Below are 27,401 nucleotides of genomic sequence, written 5' to 3'. Positions count from 1 at the left end.
TGTGTGTGTGTGTGTGTGTGTGTGTGTGTGTGTGTGTGTGTGTGTGTGTGTGGTTTAAAAGGATCTATTAAGTTGGTCTAGGAAATATGGTTTAAATATGGCTTTCATGTGGGTACTTAGATTTGAACTCTGGTCCTTATGCTTGCTCAGCAAGCCCACCTTACCACTGAGCAGGCTTTCCTGTCCCTGCTGGTTACTACTGGCATGTAAACAAACTGGATGACTTTCTCCTTGGCAGTGCTCAGTTCATTTATGAATTCTCACTAGAACACTTCATTTCTGTCCTAGCAATTTTTGATAGGTTAGCTCTGCCCACAAAATAAGCCATTTCAAGCCAAATGTATAGAAAGGAAGGTTTATTGGGTGAAGCTCTGGGGTGGGTTCACTTGATCTCACAGACAGGGGTCAGGGACTGTTTTTTCAGTTTTTGGTTTTATCCTTGGGCTGGGAAGTTTGTATCGTGATTGTCTTGAGACATGATCTCTAAATGTAGCCCAGGCTAGGCTCAAATTTGCCATCTTCCCACCTTGGCCTGCCATGAGCTGATATTACAGGCATGTAGCACCCACATTCTGAGATGGGCTTCATATATAAAGGCTGTAATTCCATGGTTTAAAAGGAGGCTTATTTATGTGGGTGTCAGGGAGAGAGATAGGAAGGAGTTAATAGTCTCAGGTCAGGTCTCAGTCTCTGGTGAACCAACCAAGCCTTTGACCTTACAGGTCTTCATTTACAACAAGCTGCAGAGGAGGAGAGTAGGGCTTTCTGTTTCACTGGGTCATTTAGGCCCAGCTGGTTAAGCTATGACCAAATAGTCCAACAGTCCTTGTTAAATGCTTTGGGTGTGTTCGTCAGATAGGTGCTTTTCCCTTCTGCTGAACATTAAGGGATCTTGGTGGTTAATTCTGTCGTTTCTATGGGATCTTAACTAAAAGACAGCGTCTCAGCATGTTTCCAGAAAGGATGAACTGAGGAGCCATTGGAACGTCTGCCTCAGAATAGGCCCGTGGCACCTTCCAATATATGGCCCAGACATAGAGCTGCACCAAGCCTTGCTAGTGAATCTGTCTTTCAGTGTTCCTGCACTGACATCCTGTTCCACTTTGGCAGCCTTCAGGGTGGACTTGGTAAAGAATATTCTTGGTTTTGGCTTCATACGAAGAAACACATGAACACTGAAAAAGGAACTTGACAAGACAATGCCTTTTTGCAAAATGTGTGCCACCACCCAAACCAGGCTAGACAGCCCACCTGGGGGAGAAGTTGTTCTAGGAAGGCAATGGCTTAGGAAGCCAACAAGGCCTTTGCATAAACTCGAGTTTTAACAGGTGGAGAAGGTTAAAAGATTTAGAGTTATAGAATATTGGCCCTTGGTGGCCTCAACACCTCTGATAGAAAAAAAAAATTGTTTTTCTTCATGGACTACAGACCAATGAACCTCTGGGAATCTTCAGGCTTTCAGCACCAGACTGGCACTTCTGAGGTGTACAGTTTCATCAAGTAAGCAAGGGAGTAGGGTTCTCAGACTGTATAAATGACTGTTAATAGGTAACTCCCAGCATATATATATATATATATATATATATATATATATATATATGTATGTATGTATGTATGCATATACGTATACATATATATATAATTTCCATCCACCCCTGTTCATGTGTACACATACACATACATATATCCCTGTCTATCCCCAGGCTACTTTACATAGATGGGATCAAGTCTCTTGCTCTGGTTGGTCTGTACCCTTTTTTTCAAATATTTTCCTTGAGAAACAAGATTGTGCTCATACTCCCCACTATTTGGGAGTTTTAGATATAGTAAGGCACCTTCTACTGCGATAGCTGTTGCTCTGAGCTAGCTGTTGATCTATGAGAACAGCTTTCTCAAGATGTCTGCATAGCCAACTTTTTCACTTCCTTTGTCTTTCCAGTGTTCACTACAATGTCACCCTTTCAACAGACCGTGTAACTGTTACTTAAATTACTTAGACCTATAAAACAAAAATGCCTCTAACCTGTAAGCACCACTTGCCCGAGGACAGAAAGCTTCCTGGAATGCTGGGGGCGGGTGTTCAGGTAAGATGACTAGCTTCAGTTTTTGCTTCTGTAAACAAGCTTGGTTGCCCCAGTTGAGCAGGTTATGCTTGATTACATGTATTCAGGATACATGCAGGCAGCAAGTACATCAGGATGTATGCTTGTTCCTGATTGGACAAAGGCAGGATATATGTAGCCTTGTTGGTTTTGCCAGTTCCCTCTACCAAAGGAGTCATTTCCCTTACCACTGGCAGAATGGACAAATGGCTGTGGTTTCTATCAGCCTACCAAAGCACATGCTAGTATCACTAGTACCTGTTACACACTTCAAAGCCCATGCTGGCTTCCTGGCCCTCCCCTCCCCTCCCCTAAATGTATCCAGCTCATCGGCTCCCCCTCCTCCAAGCTACTTATTTCTCTTTAAAACCCTATTTTGGCCTCTCTCTCTCTCTCTCTCTCTCTCTCTCTCTCTCTCTCTCTCTCTCCCCTCTCTTTTTTTGCCACCTCCCATGTTCTTTCTACTACTTTTTCTGTTCTGGACTCTTCCAGATGCCTCTGGCTCTTCTCTCCTTCATATCTACAATTAAAAAACAAAAAAAAAAACAAAAAACAAACAAAAAAACCCTTCCCTAAGACATACTATGTTAAGAGCAATCATGTCAACACCGTCAGTTTACACACAATGCAGGCATTGAGAAGCAATGTACAAGGAACACTAGGTAAACCATTTTGAGTATGTGAATTGTAAGAAATAAAATCTGAGGGTTAATTTTCAAAACAAAGGTATCTTAAGTCAGCTTGGGTTCAACTGCAGATAAACAGAAAACCCTGGCTGCCAGCCCGATTCCCCCTCCCCAACTCTGCTTGTCCGGCTACCTTTCCACCCAAACAAATTCGGAGTAGAAAATGACTAATAATCAAGTTTGCCCAAGGACCCACAGATGTGCCAAGGTTTAAAATAAACAGGATGTAAAATGTCCAGGTAAACCCAGAGGCTGGCTTGGCTTTTGTTAAAGAGTAGACAAAGGTAAAAGCTGAGAGAGATGACTGACCGCCCTGGGCTGGAGAGGTGGCTCCACAGCTAAGCTTGCCCCAAACATTCCTACCAGTGAAACAAAAATAGTAAGTCCCCCTTTTAAGATTGACTTGTTTTTATTTTACATGCATGAGTGCTTTGCCTATATGTATGTCCATGCACCATGTGTGGTCTGGTGACTGCGGAAGGCAGGTGAGGAGGTCAGATCCTCTGGAACTGGAGTGATAGACAGTTGTTAGCAGCCAAGTGGAAGACCAGCCTGTGCTCTTAACCACTGAGCCACACAACAGTGACTGCAGTGTCAGGGATCTGGGAGAGCTGACCCTGGTGGTGTGGGTGCGGGGGGATCCCTAACCACAGGATCTCCATGATTGGAGCAACAGCAGGAGAGCCAAGAGGAGTCTCAGTGAGGGCCCAGTGTAGACGGTGCAGCAGAAGCCAGAGGCTTTGAACCTCTGCATCAACAACTCATTGCAGCGAACATTCACAAACAAAGCTATTTGGGCAAAGGGTATCCTGTGGGACACACCAAAGCTCCCAGTGCCACTACAGTAAACAAACATGTGATGCTGAGGTAGGAAAGGAGTGGTGAGGCAGCACACACATGGCGGAACTGGAGACAAGACAGCTGTGACAGGTGTGAGAGAATGCTGTAGTTAATAAAGGAGCAGGTCCTCACCCAGAGGGGTGGGCAAAATAGTTTTTAATTTCTTATTTACTTTTGAGGGGGGAAGATTACAAGGGTGGAGGGCAGACGTGGAAAGACTGAAAAATGAGTGGGATTAGGGTAGATGATGTGGAATTCCCAAAAATTCAATTAAATCATGTTTTAAAAAAATATAAAAACGTAATTCTATGCAGTAGCCACAGCTGGAGCCAGGATCCTCCACACGGAGATTTTGGTGCGGGCTTTCACAAGATGGCTGGCGGATCCTTGACAGGAAAACTTGGTGAACACAGTCTCTTTCCAAGGTCGGATGTAGCGGTAAATATTCAAAAAGGATGGCCCCTGGCTCCCAGCTCTGCTGTCATGTTCCCGCACTAGAGTCTGGCACTGGCTGGCCGCCTCAGTGGAGTTGGCCCACGGCCTACGGCCCACGAGATGTTGGCGTGGTTGCTGTCTCCACCAGCCAGCTCTGCAGCCTCCGAGGTTCTAGGCATTGCTCCTGGGCCAACTCCACCATCCCCATGGTGCTCGGCTTAACCCCAGACAATAACCGTCATCCTCAAGGTAGATATCACAATACCCAATGCTCGGTAGAAATAAGACTCTTAATGCTTAAAGTTATGCCAGGCGGTGGTGGTGCACGCCTTTAATCCTAGCACTTGGGAGGCAGAGACAGGCGGATTTCTGAGTTCGAGGCCAGCCTGGTCAACAGAGTGAGTTCCAGGACAGCCAGGGCTACACAGAGAAACCCTGTCTCGAAAAACCAAAAAAAAAAAAAAAAAAAAAAGATTGGGCAGGGAAATTTCTGCCACAGTCAGAGGGCAGGCAGCTGTAACTGTCACTATGCAGTCATAGTTGACCTGGTATTCAATATGTAGACCAGGCTGGCCTTGAACTAACAGAGATCCTCTTGCCTCTAGAATTAAAGGTGTGCACTGCCACACCTGGCCACCTTCAGCTCCGAGTGGATGTAGATTCCTTGGTTTTCTTAGGCCCTCAAACTTTATTATGCTTAGCTGTAAGATGAAGCTATGAACAGCATGTACCTCATTGGCTCACTATAGCATTAAGTTGGCATATTGCCTGAAACCAACTATGGTAGTAAGCATATGCCAAAGCCTTTGAACACAGAGTCCCGTGGGACTGCAGAACTTGCCAGTTTTGGCCATCCGGAACCCCATGAACCATGGCTGTGACACAGGAGGAAGGTGGAACAAAGCCCAGTCGTCAACACTGAGTGTCTCAGTCAGCCAGAGAGACCATAGTGCTCCCCCAAGTCTCAACATTTTTAATCTCTTCTAATGTCTGCTAAACAAAACTGATTCTACCGATTATAACCTTCATTTGGTGGCTAGAACTCAACAGTGCACACTCATGCATGTGTGGATGCATGCATGGGTGCGTGAGTGTGTGGTAAAGTTAAGTACAGTGTGTCCTTTTTCCCCTCAACAAATCCCTAGTGGCTCACTCTATGGCTAGCCCAGTAATGAGACATAGTTTCTGTTCTCCAGGAACCCACGGGTTTCAGGGGAGAGAAGATACACACACAGTCCCTACAGGACTGACACAGCCCCTTTGCTGGAACACACAAAGGGCACCTCACAAGTTCAGCGGAAGGTAATTAGCCCAGAAGCAGGGCTCAGAGCACATTCTTAGGAGAAAGGACTTCTAGGTTGTTTTGAAAGATGACTGGGATGGTGGAGGAAGACACAGAGGCAAAGGCAGCTCAGCTCAGTGTCTGCAGTGTTCATCACAGCTGGATGGCGCAGCTGGAGAGGTCAGTTAGGGCGGATAAAGCCCAAACGGCAACAAGGTCCTTGGATACACAAAAGCCAGAAGTCTAGCCTTTACCCTGAGACTGTGGGAAGCCACTGGACCATTTGGAAGCAAAGTGGAGCTAGGCAAGTTGTGCACTCATCTTTTATACTATTCACTTTAAAAATAGGTTTTACATGAACACAGGAACAGAATTGAAAAGGTACAAACGGAGTTTACAATCTCCCTGCAGCCTTTTCCCCAAGTCATGCAGCTCCCCAGTCAGAAGCAAGCTGTTTACACTAAGGTTATCCCTGAGGTCCGCTCAATTACCACATATGTAGTAGTGGTGGAGTCAATGGGGTGAACTGTGACTCACTCTTTATTTATTGTATTTTAGAAGTTAGACTATTGTTGGTTGTTTGATGCTTTTTGTTAACAGGCTCTCACTGTACAGCTCAGAGTGTCCTCCAGCTAGGCCTTTTACCTTAGCCTCTCAAATGCTGGCAAGATGGGTCAGAGCGCAATGGCATCTGCCACTAAGCCTGAGGATCTGACCTTAATCATGGGGAGCCATATCATAGAAGCAAAGAACAAATTCCCTCAGTGTTGTGCATCGCTGTGCCTGCCCAGATTATCTGGGGAATTTTCTAACGGCTGCCAGCATTCCCAAAAGAGATGTATATTTACATATTAGACTAAATAAATATACAGTATACATATATATACAATATATATATAAAGCAGGTGTCAGAAAGTACCTGCTTCCCTTTCAGCTGGATCCTGGGGAACAGACTGGACCTAGGGCATCAGTGGCAACAACACTGGATCAAGAAACATGTTACAGGGCTGGAGAGATGGCTCAGCAGTTAAAAGTACTGGCTACTCTTCCAGAGGTCCTGAATTCAGTTCCCAGCAACTACATAGTGGCTAACAATCTGTAATGGGATCTGATGCCCTCTTCTGGTGTGTCTGAAGACAGCTACAGTGTACTCATATACATAAAACAAATCTTTCAGAGAGAGATTACAAGAGACAAGGTTGGACGGTGTGGTGGTTTGACTAGGAATGGTCCCCAGAGACTCCTGTGTGTGAGTGCTTGGGTCATAGGGAGTGACACTATCATCATCACCATCATCATTATTTTACTATTTCCTTGGAGGAAATTCATTACAGTAGAGGTAGGCTTTGAGATCTCCTATGCCCAAGCTACACCCACTGTGACACCCTCTCCTTCTGCTTCCTGCTGTTCAAGATGTAGAACTCTCAGCAACCTCTCCAGCATCATGTTTGCCTGCATGCCACCATGCTTCCTGTCATGCCCACAATGGATTGAACCTCTGAACTGTAAGCCAACCACAATTAAATGCTGTCCTTTATAAGAGCTGCCATGGTCATGGTGTCACTTAACAGCAACAAGACCCTAAGACAGGCGGCATTAGAAGTATAGAGGACTCTGAGGGTCAGGAATAAGCTGGGTGGCCAGCACTAATCTCCAGGATTGACAGAGGCTGGAAGGTCAGGTGAAACTCTGGGTCCTGAGTATAGCCTGGAATCAGTCCTTCACACTCCATTCAGCTACCTTTGAAAGAGTCCGTTCTCCAGCAGCACGGGGTAAGCATGGCCTACCCTTCCACTCCCCAGAACCCCCTCAAGGGAAAGGCCAGGACAGATGCTACATAGCCCACTTGGCACCCAGTGTCTAACCTCTGTAGCAGAATGATTTTCTTTCCAATAATATCCTGGATTTTGTTTTGAAGATACTCAGCACATACAAGATTTTCAAACAATCAGGTGCTGAACAAGGAAAGACAAGTCGGTGTGAAGGCAAAGGCCCACACTTATGTTCTGTGGAACTCAGATCCTAAGCTTACACCAAGGGTGTGCTCAGGAGGTGGGGAGGATGAAGATCCACAGCAGCTGAGAGGGAGGTCTGGGTGTTTGGGGAGAAAACTGTAGGTCTCTTGAAGAGTAGGCAATAGGGCCCTGTGCTGACATAAGGTTAAATCTTTGACATACTGGTTTAAAGATTCCCCTAAGGTCCCAGGGTCCCAAGTGTTTAGACTTGAGGGGACTGCAAGACCAAAAAGTAGCAATCTGACATTTAGATACTTTTGCCCAACCTGGAGAAAACTAGACAGATAATTGGGCAGAACCTTAGCAACATAATGAAATTTAAAGAAACAAAGGCATATACTATTGCTTGTGTGTGTTAATCTATGAATTGAAAACACACCAGCTATACAGCCTATATATCCCTTCACTTGACAAGGGAAGACTCCGTCTGGAAGGCTGTTGGACATGTACTCACCCATAGAGAGGAACACTTGGGGTTTATTTTGCAAGTCCTCTGACAGGCTTAAAGGTGTTCATTTTTTCCAACCCTTCATACTCCTAAGACAGGTTAGGCGAATGAGTAGACCATAAAACTTCTGTATGGAAGGTAAGAAAGAGATAGGAAGAGGAGTGGAGTCTGATGACACAGGAAGTGTCTCAAGTGTAGTGGGCTGTTGCAGGACCCAGCACAGTGCTTTGAGTATGCAGTAGGCCTTGCTAAATTCTTACTGGATTTGTCTAAACAGAGTAAATGGTTATTTTGTATACATGGAGCACCAAAATCAAATCATAGCAAGTAGCCTTTCTTTTTTAGACTTAAAGTATTTTAAATGTATGAGTGTTTGGATGCACATATGTATGTGCACATGTGTGTACCTGCTGTATGCAGAGGTCAGAAGATGGGGTCAGATTCCCTGGAACTGCTGTTTCCCATGGCTGTGAACCACTGTGTTGGGAGGCAACCTGTGTGTGTGTGTGTGTGTGTGTGTGTGTGTGTGTGTGTGTGTGTGTAAGCATAGACAAAAACAAAAAAAACCCAACTTAGCCTGGTGGGATCTTTCCCTGCGATCACCACTTCCTAACTCTCTTTACCTCCTTCCTTAGGATCTTCCTGACAAGCTGGCTCACGGTGCAGCTGCCTCTGCTCCTTTACATCTGTGAAGTTCCTTATACAAGGAACTTCCTTATATTTTGCATAGTTGAGTAATTAAATATTAGCCGGGTGGTGGTGGCGCACGCCTTTAGTCCCAGCACTTGGGAGGCAGAGGCAGGCGGATTTCTGAGTTCGAGGCCAGCCTGGTCTACAGAGTGAGTTCCAGGACAGCCAGGACTACACAGAGAAACCCTGTCTTGAAAAACCAAAAAAAAACAAAAAAAACAAAAAAAAAAAGAGAGAGAGAGAGAGAGAGAGAGAGAGAAATTAAATATTTTTCAACTCATATTTGTAGTGTTCTTTCTCAAGGCCTTAAGGGCTGTCCTGAAGGTCAGAGCATTCTACCATTTTGCTGAGACATTAGACACACCCTAGCCTCCCAGACTTGTGCTATCTCTGATTATCATGGAGTCATTAACTCCATGGGAGGTACATTTCCCAATAACTTTGGCAGGGAGAACTTCTCCTGAAGGAGGAACATGAAATAATGAATAAATTGTGTAGGTGCACACCCTGCTGGCTCGTTTCCTGGTCTAGGACCCGTGTGACACCATCCATGCCATGGCCAGGCAGGACTCAGCACAAACTCCTAGAGAGTTGCCTGCCTCTGCCTCCCAAGGGCTGGCACGAATCGATTCAACTTTAAAAGTCCCCAGAGTCAAGTAAGGCAGTGGTGGCACACACCTTTAATTCCAACACTTGGGAGACAGAGGCCAGCCTGGTCTGCAGAGCAAGTTCCAAGACAACTAGGGTTACACACAGAAGAAAACTTTCAAAAAAAAAAAAACTCTTAAAAAAAAAAGTTCCAACATTTTAAAAATCCACTCTCTTAACTGTAAATTCCTATAAAATCAAAGTCACATGCTTCCAACATATAATGGCACAGGGTAAACACTCTTCACACACACACAAAAAAAGGAATCAAGGCATATAAAGAATGAACCTGTAACTCCAGTTTCCGGTAATCTGACCTCTTGCCTCCATAGGTACCAGGTCTACACACACACATACACTCAAACACACACACAAATCCATATACTTATACATTCATACACACATACACACACAAACCAAAACCTTAAAATTTGAGTAATAGCTACTTCTATACCCTCCTTATATGACATTTATGGTATCAATAATTTTAGTTGAAATTGTGTGGAATCATATGGAACTATTGACTATGCCTGGCATGTTACAAGATATTATTACATGTAAATACATTTTTGTTTTCTGAAGATAAAGTTTCAGTGTAACTCATGCAGACCTTGAGTATGTGATTCTACCTCAGTCACCAAATGTTGGAACTGCAGGTATGTATCACTATTCACAGTTTAAAATATATTTGCTACAAATACGCTGTAGAAGGGTTTCGTTCTAATGGGATGAAGACTATGACACACCTCCCACAACTTGCTTTTCTCATTTAATAAGTCTTAGAAATGGCTGGCATATGCAGCATGGGTGTGCCAGTTTCTAGGTTTCATATCAATGGGCATGGGTTTAAATTACTATTGTCACTACTGTGACCAAATAATCTACAAAAGGCAACTTCTGGGAGAAAGGGTGTTTGGGGCTCACAGTTCAAAGACTTACAGCCCATTCTCATACAGGAGACATGTGGTAGGAGTGTGTGGGTCCACAGCACTCTTCAGGAAGCAGAGAAATGGGAAAGACCCTCCCACCTACCCTTTCTCCTTGATTCCCTTTTTATTCCACTGAGGACCCCAGCACATGGGACAGTGTTGCCTACATGCATTCAGAGTGATTTTTCACAGTTAAACCTTTAGAAACAGCCTCAAAGACACACCCAGAGGAGTGTCTCACTATGCTCAAGTGTTCCTCAGTCCGATCAAGTTGACAGGAGAAACTAACCATCATGTAAGTTATTTCTAATTTTGTGCTATTAGACGCAAAGCAACAGACCTTTTCCATATGCATCTTCGTGGGACGTGCCAGTATCCCTTAGTGGGGGGACACTGAGATTCCAAACTGCTATAGCAAAGATTTTAATAGGGGTGGAGAAGGCAGCTCAGTGGTCGAGTGTGGCCAGTGTGTGTACCAGCCTGGGCTCAATCCTCAGCAGTGCAGGAGCAAAGTCATTCAACATCTGGAAATGTCTTCTCATTTTGAGTCAAAGTTCCCAGCACCACTTGAGTTAGCATTCCCTTAAGTACTTTGTCATAAATGTTACCGCCTCTGTTACCTCCATTGTTAATTGGTAATGCATATATTTTTGTCACATGTACATTTTTTCCTTTTTAATGTTAAAAATGTTTACGAAGGTGTGCATGCATGTGTGTGCATGGGCTTGAAGAGGTCAGAGGTCAGAGTCGGGTGTGACCCTCAATTGCTCTCCACCCTATCTGAAACAAGGTCTCCAATCTGGGGCTTACTGATTCAGGCTGACAAGCTAGTGGGAATCACTGGTTCCCACCCACAGAACAGGAATCACAGATGTGTGCAGCTGGGTCTGGCGTCTTATAAGTGCTAGTGATCGACCTCAAGCCCTTACGCTTCTCACAAGCATGTGAGCAACTGACCATCTCCCCGACCCTACCTCTCTCTTCCGGCTCTTCACATATTCTGACCACAGACTGTTAACGCACATGCTGGAAATTACTACCTTAGTCTGCTGGTTTGGACCTGGGATTTTTTTTACCCCTTACTGTTTTGTCTTATTAGAGGCTGCCTTCTCTACACTTCCCACATCTACATGCTGTTCTATTATATGTATATGCTACCATTTATAAGACCCTCTCTCACTGGAAATTAATGTTATCCTAGTCTTTCACTAATGTAAAGAACACTGTATGAACCAGCCATGTTCAATATGACGCAGTTTGGATTTTCCTTTTAAGGCAAGTTTCTTTTTTGGGGGGCGGGGGGAGAGGGAAGGTTTCGAGACAGGGTTTCTCTGTGTAGCTCTGGCTGTCCTGGAACTCACTCTGTAGACCAGGCTGGCCTCGAACTCAGAAATCCGCCTGCCTCTGCCTCCCAAATGCTGGGATTAAAGGCGTGCACCACCACCGCCCGGCTTAAGGCAAGTTTCTAATGTAGCCCAGGCTGACAGTTAACTCCCAATATAGCCAGAGATGACCTAGAACTTCCAAGCCTCCTGCCTCTGCCTCTCAAGTGCTGTGGGATTACAGATGTGTGCACCCATCCCTAGCACACAATTTTTAATTAATCAGTGGGATTAAACCTACAACCATCAGCATACTAAGGCAAGCACACAACAACTGAGCTCTGTCCCTGGCCCCATTTTTATAGTTTTTGAAACAGGATCTCACAAAGCTGCCTAGGCAGACTTTGACTTTACAGTGCAGGCAAGCCTTGAACTTGCCATCCTTCTGACTCTCTCTGGCTGCTGGGGTTTCAGGCCTGGATCACCAGGCCCAGCTCTCAACATGACATTTTAACAGCTCTTAGTAACTACCAAACAGAGTAGTATAGCAGCTTTGAACACAGATGAGCATGAAGGCAGGAGGCTTTTTGCAAACACACATCAAGGTATGTTTTAAATGCATCCTATGTCAAGCAAGTCGTTAGGGTATTAACCCTCTGGCGCTGTTCCTTCTTTATCCAGCTAACCAAGTATTGACACTGCGTCTAAAATCAAGGCATGGAGATAAGGCTTGGTTTCCCCCTGTGACTGAACTCCCAAGGAGGGAGACAAACTACCTAGTACGGGTCTGTGATCAGATGCCTAAGTGCTCCGTGTTATCTTGACTTCAACACTAGGGTGCGGTTTTGCTTGGTGAAACTTCAAGGTTTACATCTTTGAAGGGGGAGAATGGGCCTGTGAAGTCGAGGCAGAGGGAAAAGATGCCTGAAATTCAGGATTCTGGGCTGCCGCAGACGTGAGGTGGCCTGCTTCAGACCCAGCAGGTGGAGCTTCCTGTGCTACAGACAGGGCTGTGGATCCAGGGGGTTGGGACTCACGCCCTGAAGGAGGAGTTCCATAAGCCATAGGCGGGGCTTCATATCCGGGAGGTGGGGAACCGGATCCCATAGGTGTAGTTACGTATCTGGGAGGTTGGGTTCCATACTCCATAACGGGGGCTTCATATCCAGGAGGTGGGGATCCGTATCTCACAGGTGGAGGTCCATACCCAGGAGGTGGAACTCCGTAGCCCACAGGGGTAGCTACGTATAGTGGAGGAGGGGATCCAAATCTCACGGCTCCGTATCCAGGAGGCAGGACATCATATCTGGGAGGTGGGGCTACGTATCCCGCAGGTGGAGCTCCGTACGCCGCAGGTGGGACTCCGTATCCCACAGGTGGGGCTCCATACCCCGCAGGTGGGACTCCGTATCCCGCAGGTGGGGCTCCATAGGCCCCATGTGGGGCTCCATAGGCAACTGAGAATGGCAAAAAGAAGGAAAAACATTACTACCCTGTGAACAAAGAATAACTGAAGAATACAAAAAATAAGGTCAAGAAAAACACACGCGAGAATCGAGCCATGCTAAAAACCTGATCTTTAGCCATTACCAGGGGAAGGTGGTGTTTCTTTGGTGAGGTGATCTGAATTAACTTGAAATAGCCTTCTCGTTGCACTGGTCATTACTTAGAGTTGTGCAGATACATATTTTATTTGGTAACGTTTGTTGTGGTTATGAAAAGAGAAACACCCTCAGTAAGGAGTATAATTTGGAAACTAGAACGGGCAAAGTCATTTTAGAGGAGGGGTGGCTCTGGAGCCGTGGCTCAGTAGTTAAAAGCACTGGCTGCTCTCAGAGGACTGGTTCAATTACCAGTTCTACATGGTACAACCATTTACAACTCCAGTTCTTTCCCCCAACTCCTCCCAGTCTTCCAGCCTCCTCTTCCCCCTGGGGTGTGGTTGATACACCCAGCGACACTCCATTGGAGAAACTAATTTTTCCTTTCCCAGAAGGTATCCGTTTCAAATAGCTACTTTGTGTCCACTCCCCCTTCTAGATAAGGGGATTTTTGTCTGTTTTGAACTTGTGAAGGTCTTGTGTGTGCTGTCAGTCTCTGTGAGTTATATACATCAGTCCTGTTGTGTTTTGAAGACATTGGTTCCTTAGAGTCATCTGTCACCTCTGGCTCTTAGAATCTTTCTGTTTCCTCTTCTGCACAGATCCCTGAGCCTTTAGGGGAGTGTTATTTGTTGTTGTTGGTTTGGTTTGGTTTGGTTTGGGGGTTTGTTTGTTTGTTTGTTTGTGGTTTGAATGAGAATAGTGGTACCTGTATGGTCATGTATCTGAATACTTGGTTTCCAGCTGGTGAACTGTTGAGAAAGGGTTAGGAGGTGTGGCCTTGTTGAAAGAGGTGTTCACTGGGGTGGCTTTGAGGTTTCAGAGGTTCATACCAAGCCTAGACTTAACTTTGTCTGCTTTCTTTATAAGCTATAAAAGCTCAGCGACTGCTCCAGCACCCTGCCCACCTGTCTGCCACCATGCTCCTCACCATGACAACCATGGACTCACTCTTTGGAGCTATAAGTAAGCAACCCTTCAGTGACATGCTTTATTTTATAAATTGCCTTGATCGTGGTGTCTTTTCACAGCAATGGAAAAGAAAGACAGGACTGATGAAAACATCCCATTTAGGACTGAGTGCTCCAAGGTGTGTGTCTGTCTCTCTCTCTCTCTCTCTCTCTCTCTCTGTCTCTCTCTCTCTGCATTTGTCTAGTTGTGAGCCCCTGTGTTAATTACCATCCCCTGTAACAAGAAGCTTCTCTGATGAGGACTGAGTGACACGCTAATCAATGGGTATATCATATGTCATTAGGAAATGTTCATTGTTATGTTCCTTTAGCATAATAACAGTATTAGTTCTTCCCCTGGGCTCATAATCTACCTAGTCTCAGGTTCTTGGCCATTTAAGCATGAGTGTCAGGTATGGGTTCCTTAATAGAGTGGACCTTAAAGCCAATAGAAATTGTCTGGTTACTTCCATGACATCTGTAGCACTACTGTATTAGTATATCTTGTAGGTAGATTGGTGTTACAGATCACAGGGTGTGTAGCTGGGTGATACTGATGATTACCTTTCTCCTCCAGTACTGTCTCCTAAAAATGTCAGAGAAGCTAACTCATGAAGTCTTACCAGCATGGCTGTTTAAACATGACTTGAAGGAGGAAGACACCAATAGACATGTACTCTGGAAGGGGAAGGCCCAGAAAGTTTCAACCTTAGGCAAAGAAACTATAGGCAACAAAGGACTACTGAGAGTAGAAGAAATAGTCTTCCACAGAAAAGGCCACACAAACTGGTTATCCAATACCAGATGGTCAACCCTGAAAACATTTACATATAAGTGAGCAGATTTTACTTATATATTTAAGAATACACACACACAACTACAATTAAAGAAAAAGAGAGGCCATGAGTTTGAAATATAGCAGTGTATGTATGTGTGTGTGTGTGTGTATGTGTATGTGTGTGACAGACAGAGACAGAGAGACAGAGAGAGACAGAGAGACAGAGAGAGGCAGAGAAAGAGAGAATGGAAGGGTTTGAAGGAAGAAGAGGGAAGGGAGAACTGATATAATTACATTATAACTTAAAATAATGTGGTTTGAATATGCTTGGCCTAGGGAGTGACACTAAGAAGGAGGTGTGGCCTTGTTGGAGTAGGTGTGCCCTTGTTGGAGGAAGTGTGTCACTGTGGGGGTGGGCTTTGAGACCCTCCTCGTAGCAATATGGGAGCCAGTCTTCTGTTGGCCTTCAAAACAAGATGTAGAAGTCTCAACTCCTCCAGTGCCATGCCTGCCTGGATGCTGCCATGCTTCCTGCCGTGATGATAATGGACCAAACCTCAACCTATAAGCCAGCCCCAATTAAATATTGTCCTTTATAAGAGTTGCCTTGGTCACGGTCTTTCTTCACAGCAATGGAAACGCTCATTAAGACAAATAGTAAAACCATATTTTTTTAAAAAATAGAATGATGTCTGCTGTCCTTGGTCATGACACACACTTGCCTTTTAAGTCAATAAGCCAGATGAACAGAAGGACATAAAATTGAGATAGTCTCACATGTCCAATATCTGAGGTAGAACAAGTTAAGAGTTTGGAAACCAGCCAGCTGGTAGTGTTGCACACTTTTAATCCCAGCACTTGGGAAGCAGAGGCAGGCAGATCTCTAAGTTTGAGGCCAGCCTGTTCTACAGAGGAAGTTCTGGATAGCCAGGGCTGCACAGAGAAACCCTGGGGTGGGGGTGGGGGGGGTTGCGGGAAGAACAGCTTGGAAACCATCATTTCCATCTCCATATAACAATTAAAAAGAGGGCTGGAGAGATGCCTCAGCGGTTAAGAGCACTGACTGCTCTTCCAACTGTCCTGAGTTCAATTCCCAACAATCACATGGTAGCTCATAACCATCTATAATGAGATCTGATATCCTCTTCTGGTGTGTCTGAAGATAGCTACAGTATACTCATATATAATAAATAAGTAAATCTTTTAAAAACAATTTAAAAAGAGAGATGAGCTGAAAATCCATCAATGAATTAAGATTCTACCACAAAACATGGAGTCAGTGAATAGAAAGGCCAGAAACTGGGCTTCAGTGTAACAATAAGCGAGGAAAACACAGATGCATGCTGTATTTACTATGAAAAGGCAAAGACAACAGAAGGGGGAACGAGAAACAAAAGCCCCTGGCACCTACAACCAGAGAAGAACTGAAGAGTCTCACTCCTACCAAGATTAGAGTAAAACCTCACACTAAAACCCACAATCTGGTTCTGTTCATACATCATGACTTACATTCAGTAAAAAGCCACAGACATCCAGGTAGGGTTTTGCAGCCCTATAATCTCAATACTAGGTGAGGTTCAGATAGATGCTGAATTCATGGGCAAAAGCAACAGCTGGGAACCGTGGCACGCATCTTTAACCTGGAGGCACAGGCAGGCAAACCTTTACATTTGAAACCACCTTGATCTACATAATAAGTTCCAGGTCAGTCCAGGCTATACCGTGAGAGCCTGACCCAGAAAGAAAACAACAGCAACAACAGAAATCCAACCAACCACAAAAATAAAAACAAAGGGCCAACAAGATGGCTCAGTAGATGAAGGCCTGTACCACCAAGCCTTACAACCCATGTTCAATCCCTGGGAGCCACATGACTCCCACAGGCTGTCCGCTGACCTCCACATGAATGTTATAGCATACACACACACACACACACACACACACACACACACACACACAAAGCAAAACAACAACAAAACAAGCAAACAAACAACAACAAGCTCATACCCATAACCCTAGCACCAGGTGAGGCTGAGGCAAGGACTACCACAGTTCAAGACCAACATGGCTTACAGAATAAATTCCAGGCCAGACTGACCCACAGTGGGAGAGCTTGTCTTTAAAACTAAGTATGGTACTGGATACCTATAAGCCCAGCACTTGGAGGGAGAGGCAGAGGGATCAGAAGTTCAAGGACATCCCAACTACACAGTAAGGTGGAGATCGGCCTGAGCTACATGAGACCCAACTCAAAACAATAACAAAACCTTTCTTTTAATAATTATCTCAGTAGCAGAAATCCAACACAGAGAGAAGATGGGAACCCTAAGAAAGAATCAACATTTCTTTTTCTGTACTCTAAAGTGCTGTTTGGGTCTGACATTAAAAGTTCTTTTTTTAAAAAAAATTATTATTATTATTATTATTATTATTACTACTTGAAACAAGGTCTCTCTGTTGTCCTGAAACGCACTATGTAGACCAGACTGGCCTTGAACTTGAAGAGATCCACCTGCCTCTGCCTCTGAAATTTGAGTGCTGGGACTAGAAGTGTGTGCCACCACACCCCACGTTTTATTTTTATTTATGTATGTATGTCTGTGCATGTGTTTCATGAGTATGCCTGTCTGAAGAGGACATCGCATCCCCTGGGGCTGGTTCCAGGTAGTTGTGAACCACTCAGTGTGGGTGCTGGGAACTGAACTTCAGTCCCCTGGATGAGCAGCAAGTACCCTTAACAGCTGAGCCCTCTCTCCAGCCTCCATTAAGGCTCTCTTGACACTATCTCTAGTTCATTTTCTTGTTGCTGTGCACTGTTAATTCCTCAGATACTCTGCGGTCTCCTTTGGTTTCGAGTCAGCCTTCAAGTGCTGAAAACTGCCGACAGGCATGGACAGCCTAGGGAGATGCCCCTGGGATGTGGACGCCTGTGATCAATATGAAGCTAGATATGTATACAGTTTTTTAATCTTGGATTTCAAAGTGAGATATTATTTTAACATTTATCTCAAAAACATCATAAATAAATGGAATGGTTCCTCGCTCAAGCCAGGTCTTCATGGAAGCCTGCAGCTTCCTCCATCTTAGGCATGGTAGGTTGTGAAGCTCAGGGTGGGGCTGGGAGGCTTGGTAGGCTTGATGCCATGATAGTGTAACGTAGGAGATGAGGTGGGCGGAACTGTTTTCTGTGCATGCTCTCAGTAGGAAGCGAGCGCCTCACTAGCGGGAGTTGCCTAGGTGCTCCTATGCACCACCATCAAAGTAAGTCTGCAACGCGCACACACACCGCGCACACACACCGCGCACACACACCGCGCACACACACCGGCAGTACTCAGCGGGCTGAAGCTGCACGGTGAATTCCAGGCCAGCTCCATTTCAAACACACAGACTTACTTACAGGCAAGCAAGCAGAATGAAATCTGAACTGCAAGTCCAGTCATTTGCTTACTTACTATTGTGTTTCAACCATGAAACAAAGCCGTGATAACCCGAAACCCTGAAGCAACGCTGTGGTGAACTGTCTTCGAGGGTTGGGCACAATTTTCTACTTCCTAGACCACCTGTCCCACACCTCACCTTGGCATGCCTGTGGGGCATACATGCTCCTGTCCCCAGTGATGACATAAATTCCTAGAGGGCCCATCCAGAAGCTTGCAACTCTGAGTGGAAATCCTTGGGCAGCTGAGAAGACAATTTGGCAAAATAAGAACTCTTTATTCTTTTACATCAGGTATACGTCAGCTATGAACTGAATAACCATCAGTACTGGCTGCCACCTTACATGTGAGCCAACAATAGTCTTGTGGTACCAGGTAAAAAATCCATGTGGCCCTTTTCTTAAACTGCATACTTCATGAGAATAGCAACCTTATCCCGTTGCCTGTTGTTATTTAGGGGCCTAACAGTATTTACTATATAACCACCCCTTAATTTGTTCCCCCATCTACCAAGTGAGCAGAATACTAGTATCTTTGTCATAAGGTTTTATGAGCATCAAACTGACCATTGTAAAGGCTTCACACCACTGCCCACTACAGTCAACAGGAAAAAGTGCCAGCTGTGTTACTTGTCTTTAGGTTGAACTCATCTCTCAGATGTACCCTAATTATGGGTCTTGACCACGATACACAGCATCACGGTTCACTCACTACAGTAACTCGGACACATTATACCCTCCTTCCATTTTATCTGCTGCACCGTATTCATGCCTCTGTTAAAGCAAACATATGTGTCTGTGAATGTCCATCTTCACTGCACTGTGGGGTTTTTTGTTTTTCGAGACAGGGTTTCTCTGTGTAGTCCTGGCTGTCCTGGAACTCACTCTGTAGACCAGGCTGGCCTCGAACTCCGAAATCCGCCTGCCTCTGCCTCCCAAGTGCTGGGATTAAAGGCGTGCGCCACCCCTGCCCGGCTGCACTGTGTTTTTAACATCTAGATTGGAGTTTGAGGTGGACAGCAAAAAAAGAAAGGGAAAGAGCCTTCCATGACGGAACAAAATGACAACCCAGGGAAGAGTGGATACGGCACAAAGCAGTTTGAGTGGACTGTAAGAGTGCGAAGCACAAAGTGAAGCCGGGTTAGGTAGAAACGTAGCAGTCACAGAAAGCCATGAGGTCAGGAGTGTAGGACAGTCCCCTCTTATGGATGGTAAGAGCAAACAGGAGAAGCAAGGCCAAGGTGAGGAGATCAAATGCACATGGCAAAGCCTTCCCCAGGCCAGGCTCAGGGAATTGGCAAAGCCTTCCTGTGATCCATGTACAAATATTGACAGAGATCTTAGAAAGTGCTGGCTGTCCCCAGCCTGAGACCGCTCACACACAGCCCTCCACTGAGAATACCTGACCTTTCCGCTTGTGCTGTTCCTAGCCACACTCTTGACTTTCTGGGCTGCTCGTGGAGCTGCTCAATCCCAGTGAGCAAACCCCCTCTGCAGCTATCCTGTACGTGGACATGTTTGTTCTTCATTCCCAAGCCACTCCAGTCAGGTATCCGGGTGTGCGGGATGTGGCACAGAAGACCAGCAGTTTTAGGTTAGTCATGTAGATGTCTGACCACAGACCCTCCATCTCCTCCAGGACAGGGTGAGGTTCATAAGCACACAGTGTGGGATTTGACACATAATAAGTAAACTCAGACATGCTTGTTGAATTAATTCATCTAGAATACCAAATGTCTAACACCAGGCTAGCCAGTATCTGCTGAGTAGCAGTCCTGTTTCAACCCCTTAACCTCCAAAGCTTATACTGGTTTTCCCACTCACCAGCAGAGGCAGCTTTAGCCATCAACTGGGCAAAGTCGATGGCACCTCCTTTCCTGAAGACTATTTTAAAAGTAGCAGAGCCTTCCCAGCCACCTGGAGGAAGAAATGGCAACTGCTTACCCACACTGAAGAACACTCTCAAACAGGCAGGTCAGCTGTTGTTTGAATTCTAACATGAAACAAGTCTTAGTCTTAAGCTTTCTAGTATCTTTTCTGGGGTGTGGGTGAGGCACTTCTAAGAGGAAAAAACTTACCATCTGGAGCTGCCTGAATTGTCCCTTTAATGTAGTTTGCACCAAAGATTGGTTGTTCAACGGTGCAGTTATTCATTAGATGAAATGGCATCGTAAAAGACAACAGGGAATCGTTGTCTGAACGTGAAGTCACAAAAATCACCTGAGTGAGGAAGGAAACTTTGGGAAAGGAATACGGAATTTGTCCATAGATAGACTTCCAAAAGCTAGGTCAAGGTCACTTGGGCACTGTGGCCTAATTGAGAAACATCTCTTTTCTTCCATCCTTCTTCAAAATGGAAGTCTCAAAGTAAAAATGTTTTAAAACACCTTCAAACCCAATGTTTAACTTTTTTTAAGCGTTAGGAACAAACAAATGTAAACTGATCAGCCAATCGAAAGGAAAGTATTAATTACCCGGTACGAGGTGAGAAACAAAGCCCCCCTCTTTGTACCACTGAAGACGTTGGAGCCTGGTGGTGACTGGGGGAAGGAGAGGTCCACATCTGAACATTTCTTCAAGAGACTACAGAAAGGCAAGGCAGACAGCACATGTTAAGATAGACAGAAAATGAGCTGAGCAGTGACGGTGCACACCTTTAATCCCAGCACTCAGTGAGAGACACAGCTCCCTTTTTATCACGGGGTTTTCTTTGTCTTTTCAAAGTTATTTCTATTCTCAATGTCTGCCACTAATTCTTAAATTTCTTGTGGAAGAACTGGGAAGAACTGGGCTCTCAGAATGATTAACTGGGAAGGAAGGCAAGGCAAGTGGGTACTTGAACATTAGTACAGCTTCTCTCCGAATGGGGACAATTTGGATTCATCCTCTCCTCCCTCATGGAATCTAGCTTTCTAATTTCTCTCTCTCTTTCTCTCTTTCTCTCTCTCTCTTTCTTTCTTTCTTTCTTCTTCTTCTTCTTTTTTTTTTAGTTTGTTTGCTCAGTGCCCCCCTGATGATTAGAAACAACAACTGCCTGCCTCACTGCTGTGGCTCTATCGAAGGGTAAGGCACTAAACATCTATTTTTTTAAAAAAAGAAAAGGAAACACGAACAGAGGCAAGTAATAGGAGACATGTGTCATGTAAATGGCACAAAAATGTCCCCGTCATTTAAACGGCATTAGCAGAGATGGAGATGCAGACAGTGGAAGGCAGATTGCCTGCTTGGGAGAAGACTGGCGATATGGACCGACCAAGCCACAGGATGAGTAGCGTTAGGAAGAGTAGCGAGACCAAGTTGGGAAGCTGTCTGGAATTTGAACTTGGGGAACTCACTGGACCAGCTAAAAGAAATGGCAAGCTCGAGATTTTTCAGCATGGATTGAGGAAGAGGTGCTAGCTAGAGTGATATAGCAGAAGGATCTGTTTAAGACCATAGGATAAAACAATAATTATACATTTGCAGCGGTTGTGATACTATATAAAACTATAATTTCTGACAGTAAAGTTTTGAGAGTGAGCAGAGAACTATATAGAACAAATGAACACACCCCACAAACACACTTGACAAGCATACGCACATGTACATCCACAACACTCACAGCACACACACACCCTTCACACACATACATAGGATTCAAGGCTTAAATCCTGGGCCTATATAATGATCTGCTGGACTCTGTAGTGACTCCCTGTCTCAAAACAAACAAACAAACAAACAAACAAACAGCAGGTCTGCAGAGATGGCTCAGTTGTTAAGAGCACTGACTACTCTTGGAGAGAACTTGGGTTCAATTCCCAGCGCCTGCATGGTGATTCCCAATCACCTGTAACTATAGTTCCTACATCATCTTCTGGCCTCCACAGGCGTTACACACATGGTACACAACATGCATGCTAGCAAAACACCCATACAAAAAAATAAAAATAAAATAAATAAAAGTGTCTTAGGGTGTTGTTGCTGTGAAGAAATGCTATAACGATGGTAACTCTTATAAAGGAAAACATTTCACTGGGGCTGGCAGACAGTTCAGAGGTTTAGTCTCTTATCATTAAGGCGAAGAGCATGGCATCTCACAGGCAGACTTGGTGCTAGAGAAGGAGCTGAGATTTCTACATCTGGATTGGCAGGCAGCAGGAAGAGAGAGACACGGAGCCTGACTTGAGCACTTGAAACCCCAAAGCCCACCCCCCTGTGACACACTTTCTTCAGCAAGGCCACACCCACTCCAACAAGGCCACACCCACTCCAACAAGGCCACACCCATTTCAACAAGGCCACACCCACTCCAACAAAGCCACATCTCCTAATAGTGCCCACTCTCTGAGCCTATAGGAAACATTTTCATCCAAACGACCACAAAATACAAAAGCAAAATCTCACATAAACCAACCAGGCACGAATAAAGCTTTTATAACGGGATAACAATAACACTGTGTTAGCTAGTGGTATTATTTTCCTACTTTTATTAAAATTAATTCAAGATTAATTACTTGAATCCTGATTTTTAATATAACTTGAGTATCTCTTAATGAAATATTTAGGATCTGAACAGCTTTAGACTTTGGAATGCTTGCATATATAAGAAATTTGGAGGAATGAGACCCGAGTCTAAATGAGATTCAGTTGCTTCATATACACCTGAAGTTAACTCTGCATAATATTTTAAGCAATGTTATGCATAAAACAATGTATCATGGAGTGGAATTCTCCAGACAAGGTAATTGGTGGCACTTTAAGGGTTCTTTTGTTTTTGAGATAGGGTCTTGCTGTATAGCCCAGACTGGCCTAGAACTTACAGTCCTCTTGCATCAACCTGAGTGATGGAATCATCAAGGTGATTTCACCTTCAAAATGTACCATCACATCTGGATTTTTTAAAATTATGTGTATGGCCTCTGAGGGGGTGGGTGGTATATGTGAGTCTGTAGGTACCCTTAGAGGCCAGAGAAGCCAGTTTCATCTAAAGCTGGAGTTACAGGCATGTGTGTGCCATTCACCACTGGTTCTGGGAACTGACCATGGTTCCTGTAGCAGAACAGGATGTGCTCTTAATAGATGAGCCATCGCTCCAACCCTACCAGATCTGAAGTCAATAGTGCATTTTAGATGTTTGGATGCTCAGATCAGAGATGTTCAACCTGTACTGGGTGACGATAAGATAGAAACATAATACTTTAAAACTTTCATTTTTTTCCTATGAACTATTTTATTGTTTTAAGAAAACCTATTTGATGGTAGGTGTTTTTGTGCTCGGGTACTAAAAGTAACCTTTAGTTTCCAGCTCAGCTGAACTTTGTAATACAAAGTTTGTACTCGAAACTTGTAATTTGGAGCACAAACTCCACAAGGTCTTTATTTTATTGTTTTGGGGGTTTTTTGTTTTTGTTTTGTTTTGGTTTGTTTTGGTTTGGTTTGGTTTGGTTTTTGGTTTTCGAGACAGGGTTTCTCTGTGTAGTCCTGGCTGTCCTGGAACTCACTCTGTAGACCAAGCTGGCCTTGAACTCCGAAATCTGCCTGCCTCTGCCTCCCAAGTGCTGGGATTAAAGACATGCGCCACCACCGCCCGGCCTTTTTTTTTTTTTTTTTTTTTTTTTGTAGATCTTTATTTTAATGACACTAAAATAATTACAACACTGGACCCTAAGTTCTTTATCCTCGAGCATCTTGAATCTGATAGCGAGGGACCTCTGCTCTGGTTTTCCATTCATCATCTTCTTTGGCTTTGGCTTGTTGGCATGCCTTGGCCTGACTGAGCATATCAACTTCCCTGCCTTCATTTGTTTCCTTTTGGAAGCTGAAAGGCTCCAAGTGTATTTCTAGGACAGAAGTATCTTGAAGGCCTCCTTCTTGCACAGTGCCCTAACTGATTGTCAAGGTAGTACCACCTTCAGATGAACTCAGCTACTCTTCTGTGGACAGCAATGCTTACTTTTAGCACTGCACCAAATGATGACTTGTCTATTGCTCTGGTGTAACTTTATCCAAAGTTAGATAAATGCAACTCCTTCACAATGCTTAGTATCTTTGTCTTTCACTATGGTGACCTTCACAATTTATGACCATGAAAAACACCCAGGGCAAGCAGGATGAATACATTGTGCTATTATTGGAAACGAAGTCATGACTGGTTGTTTTTCTTTTTTTTCTTTCACAGCAGAAGAGAGGCTCCTCCTTGCCTCTCACAGCATCCTTGGTATCACAGGTAAGGCAGAGAACCAGGTGGTACCAGGCTCAAAGACACATTTTGATAGATGGGTAAAGATACGTTTCAAAAGTTTTCAAGCAGGGTCTGCAAGATAGCTCCTTTAGTAAAGGCACTTGCCACTGGGCCTGGTGATCTGAGTTTGATCCCTGGGACGCACATAATAGAAGGTAAGAGGACTCTTACAGGTTGTCCTATGACTTTTATATGTTCTGTGGCCAGAGTGCATGCACACTCACGAACACACATAATTTTATTTTTTAAAAAATTCTAAACAGTAATGCTTATAAATGAGGGGAAAACCTCAGAATAGTTCACGTTGAGAATTAAGCAAAGATGTACGCACACTGGAGTATCAGCCATTGACAGCAATAATATAGATATAGGATCTGGAAACTGTCCCAATATATTAGCAAATGTAAATTAGTTACAAAGCCATTGGTAGGCAGGAAAACAAGCATAAGTTTCCATAAGAAGTGGTGCAGAGAAAGCATACCAAAATGCAAAAACTACTGAATGTTGGAATTTGGGTGATCAATTTTCGGCCTGACTTTCCTACTGTGACATCAAGTATCTGTACAATCTTAAATAACAGATAAAACCATTCAATCTTCTCCATTTTTACAACACAGCCTGGCCCATACATTTAAGACCTCTCAGCCATGATGACAAGTTCTCTACAAGCCAGGTATGGAGGCGTGCATCTGCATTTCCAGCAGACTTGCATCCTCACATCTGGCTTCAATGGAGCATTTTGGGTTATTAGACTAGAAATGCTCAACATGTCTGTGCTAAGGCAAGATAGAAACAAGCCCCTTCACCTCCAACTCAAATCACTAAATTATTCCTCATCACTGAAACACAAGCTTCCCCCCACCACCAACTCTTTGTAACTTACTTCCTCATTTGTCAGTCTACTGGGGATCCTTCTTCGTGTTGATATTATTATTACTGCCAAAGGTTGGTAGGAAACTGCTCACTGCAGACAGAGCAGTTACAAAGACAAAGCACAATGTGCGCCAAGCTTAGCTGTTCAATGAAAACTACTGATACGTATTCAAGAGCACAGATTCTAAAACTGTAAAGGAATGTTCCAGTGTGAATAAATCCTTGTTCAACCGCAAATCTAAGATATTCTGGGATATTTTGTTATAGTTGTTTAGTTACTACAAACATTCATTGGGAGGCTAAGGCAGAATCACAAGTTCAGGGCCAGCCCGAGCCAAATAAGCAGCAAGACTCAGTCTCATCACATTCAAACATACCACAATTGTAACTGAACTCTCAAATGTGTATCATAACTATTGAGAAAACTAAACATAGAATCAATTTTCCTCCTCTCAAACTCTTTCCATACAGTCATTTGTATCTGAGAAAGGCAGAGAACAGATTGTTCTTTGATGAAGAGGAAGCAAAAAATAAAACTTTTCTAAAGACCAGCAAGCGAAGTTGATGCATAGCGCGTAATTTTAAACCCAAGTCCGAGCTTTCCCACGTGCACTGAAAATGATTTTGAGCAAATTGTTTCTCATATTCCTACCTGTGAAATGAAGGAAACTGCTCACTGTAGACAGAGCAGTTATAAAGACAAAGAACAATGCGTGCCATCGTAGCTGTTCAATGAAAACTATTGATACATATTCAACAGCACAGATTCTAAAAATGTAAGGGAACAACACCAAGAAAAAAAAAATCAGGATTTTTCTTTTTTTTCCAGACAGAGTCTTTCTACAACGTAGCTCTAGCTGTCGTGGAACTTGCTTTGTAGATCAGGCTGGCCTCGAACTGACCTCGGAGTTCTATTTGAGCATATCATTGACTGAGTCTCACAGTCAAGTGAAGAAAACGAGCAAAGAGAGGACATAATCCAGAAGAGGCAGAGACAGGGGGTAAGGAAAGTGGGCGAGGGGTGGAAGCCCCAGCACCATGAGAGACTGGAATGCCATTCTTCCTAGGGACCCCTACTTTTGTTCCCAATCTTTTCAGTAAAGGTGATGAAGTCTTGTCCTAGGTTGAAGCAATGAGGAAAGGGAACTTCTGGGGGATTTTAGAGGAAGGTTTGTGATAGTTCTGGATTAGTGACCTACACTCCACATCCTAGCCCTTCTTCCAACTCGCCTACCCCTTTGTTCCTGGTCGCCTGAGGCAAACCCAGGGCCTCAGGGTGACAGTCACCCTCTTAAAGTCGCACACAGCCAGTGGAGGCTGTCCCGCGAAGCAAGGGCTGACCCACTCTTCCCACAGCCGTTGCTCGGGTCTTTCCTCTGAGGATGCCCGCGGCCCTCGCGCCCCCCCCCCCCCGCACGCGTCTAGCCACAGGCTCCTGGATCAAACGTCAGGGGCGGAGCTCCGAGGAAGGAGCCTGGGAAGGGCGGGAGATGCAGAGGACTTTCCAACGCGCATGTCTACCCTGAGCGTTCCTCCCTCCTCGACAGCAGCCTGGAAGTCCCCTCAGGCACCTTTCACCATGAGGGATGGCGGCCCCACGGCGGTCGACCGTATGGTTCTGGTTCACTGCCATCTTGCTCTTGGTCCCCTCCCGCCGCCGCCCGCCCTTCAAATGGGAAGGGGCGGGGCCTGCAAGGCAGGGGGCGGAGCCCTGGGGAGAGGGCGGAGATTATGGCGCAGAAACCCAGAGTTGAGTGGGCAGCTGTCACAAGAGGAGCTGTCACAAGTCAGGGGAGGAGGGCCTGGGTGAGGAAAAAGGGCGTCTTCGTGGAGCTGGATTCCTATCTAGAACGGGGAGAGGCTGAAGGATGGGTGACTAACAGCCTTGGTCCTGCTAGGAGCTAGTGGTTTAAAAAGTAGCCATTGACCCAAAATCTCAGTCTAGATTACCCCAAACCAACTCAGAGTGAGAGTCTACATTTCCTCCATTCTTTTAAGACCAGAGCTTCCTTCCATCAAAGAGGGCCTAGGACAGAACTGATGATCTGGTGAGAGAGCATCCAGAAAAGGTGAGCTAAGTCAGGAAGTGAACAGTGAATTTCAACCTTCTGTGGGTCTAATTCTTGGATCCATTGAGCCTTTG

General features: G+C 44.7%; 1 protein-coding gene across 1 annotated transcript; it reads right to left on the bottom strand.

Moving 5' to 3' along the window:
• Positions 1–12,249: 12,249 nt before the first annotated feature.
• Positions 12,250–26,891, bottom strand: Wbp2nl (WBP2 N-terminal like). The gene is made up of 7 exons (XM_028789890.1): positions 26,830–26,891; positions 20,640–20,748; positions 20,244–20,385; positions 19,990–20,082; positions 18,306–18,410; positions 12,746–12,854; positions 12,250–12,667 (listed from the first exon to the last, which is right to left on the bottom strand). The coding sequence occupies exons 1-7, from the start codon at positions 26,889–26,891 to the stop codon at positions 12,265–12,267; spliced, it is 1,023 nt and encodes a 340-aa protein (XP_028645723.1). The 3' UTR covers positions 12,250–12,264.
• Positions 26,892–27,401: the final 510 nt, after the last annotated feature.

Source organism: Grammomys surdaster, unplaced genomic scaffold (assembly GCF_004785775.1).
Source record: "Grammomys surdaster isolate TR1022 unplaced genomic scaffold, NIH_TR_1.0 125852, whole genome shotgun sequence".
Lineage (NCBI taxonomy): Eukaryota > Metazoa > Chordata > Mammalia > Rodentia > Muridae > Grammomys > Grammomys surdaster.
Note: the sequence above shows the minus strand (reverse complement) of the source record. Positions and strands in the feature narration are given on the sequence as shown.

What these genes read in the sequence shown, in the direction of transcription:
- Wbp2nl (XM_028789890.1), bottom strand. Translation starts at nt 26,891, where the DNA reads ATGGCAGTGAACCAGAACCATACGGTCGACCGCCGTGGGGCCGCCATC. An exon ending in TGTTTCTCACCTCGTACCGG is followed by an intron (nt 20,386 to 20,639) that starts GTAATTAATACT and finishes TTCCTCACTCAG; the next exon opens with GTGATTTTTGTGACTTCACG. An exon ending in TGCCCCACAGGCATGCCAAG is followed by an intron (nt 12,855 to 18,305) that starts GTGAGGTGTGGG and finishes TGCCATTCTCAG; the next exon opens with TTGCCTATGGAGCCCCACAT.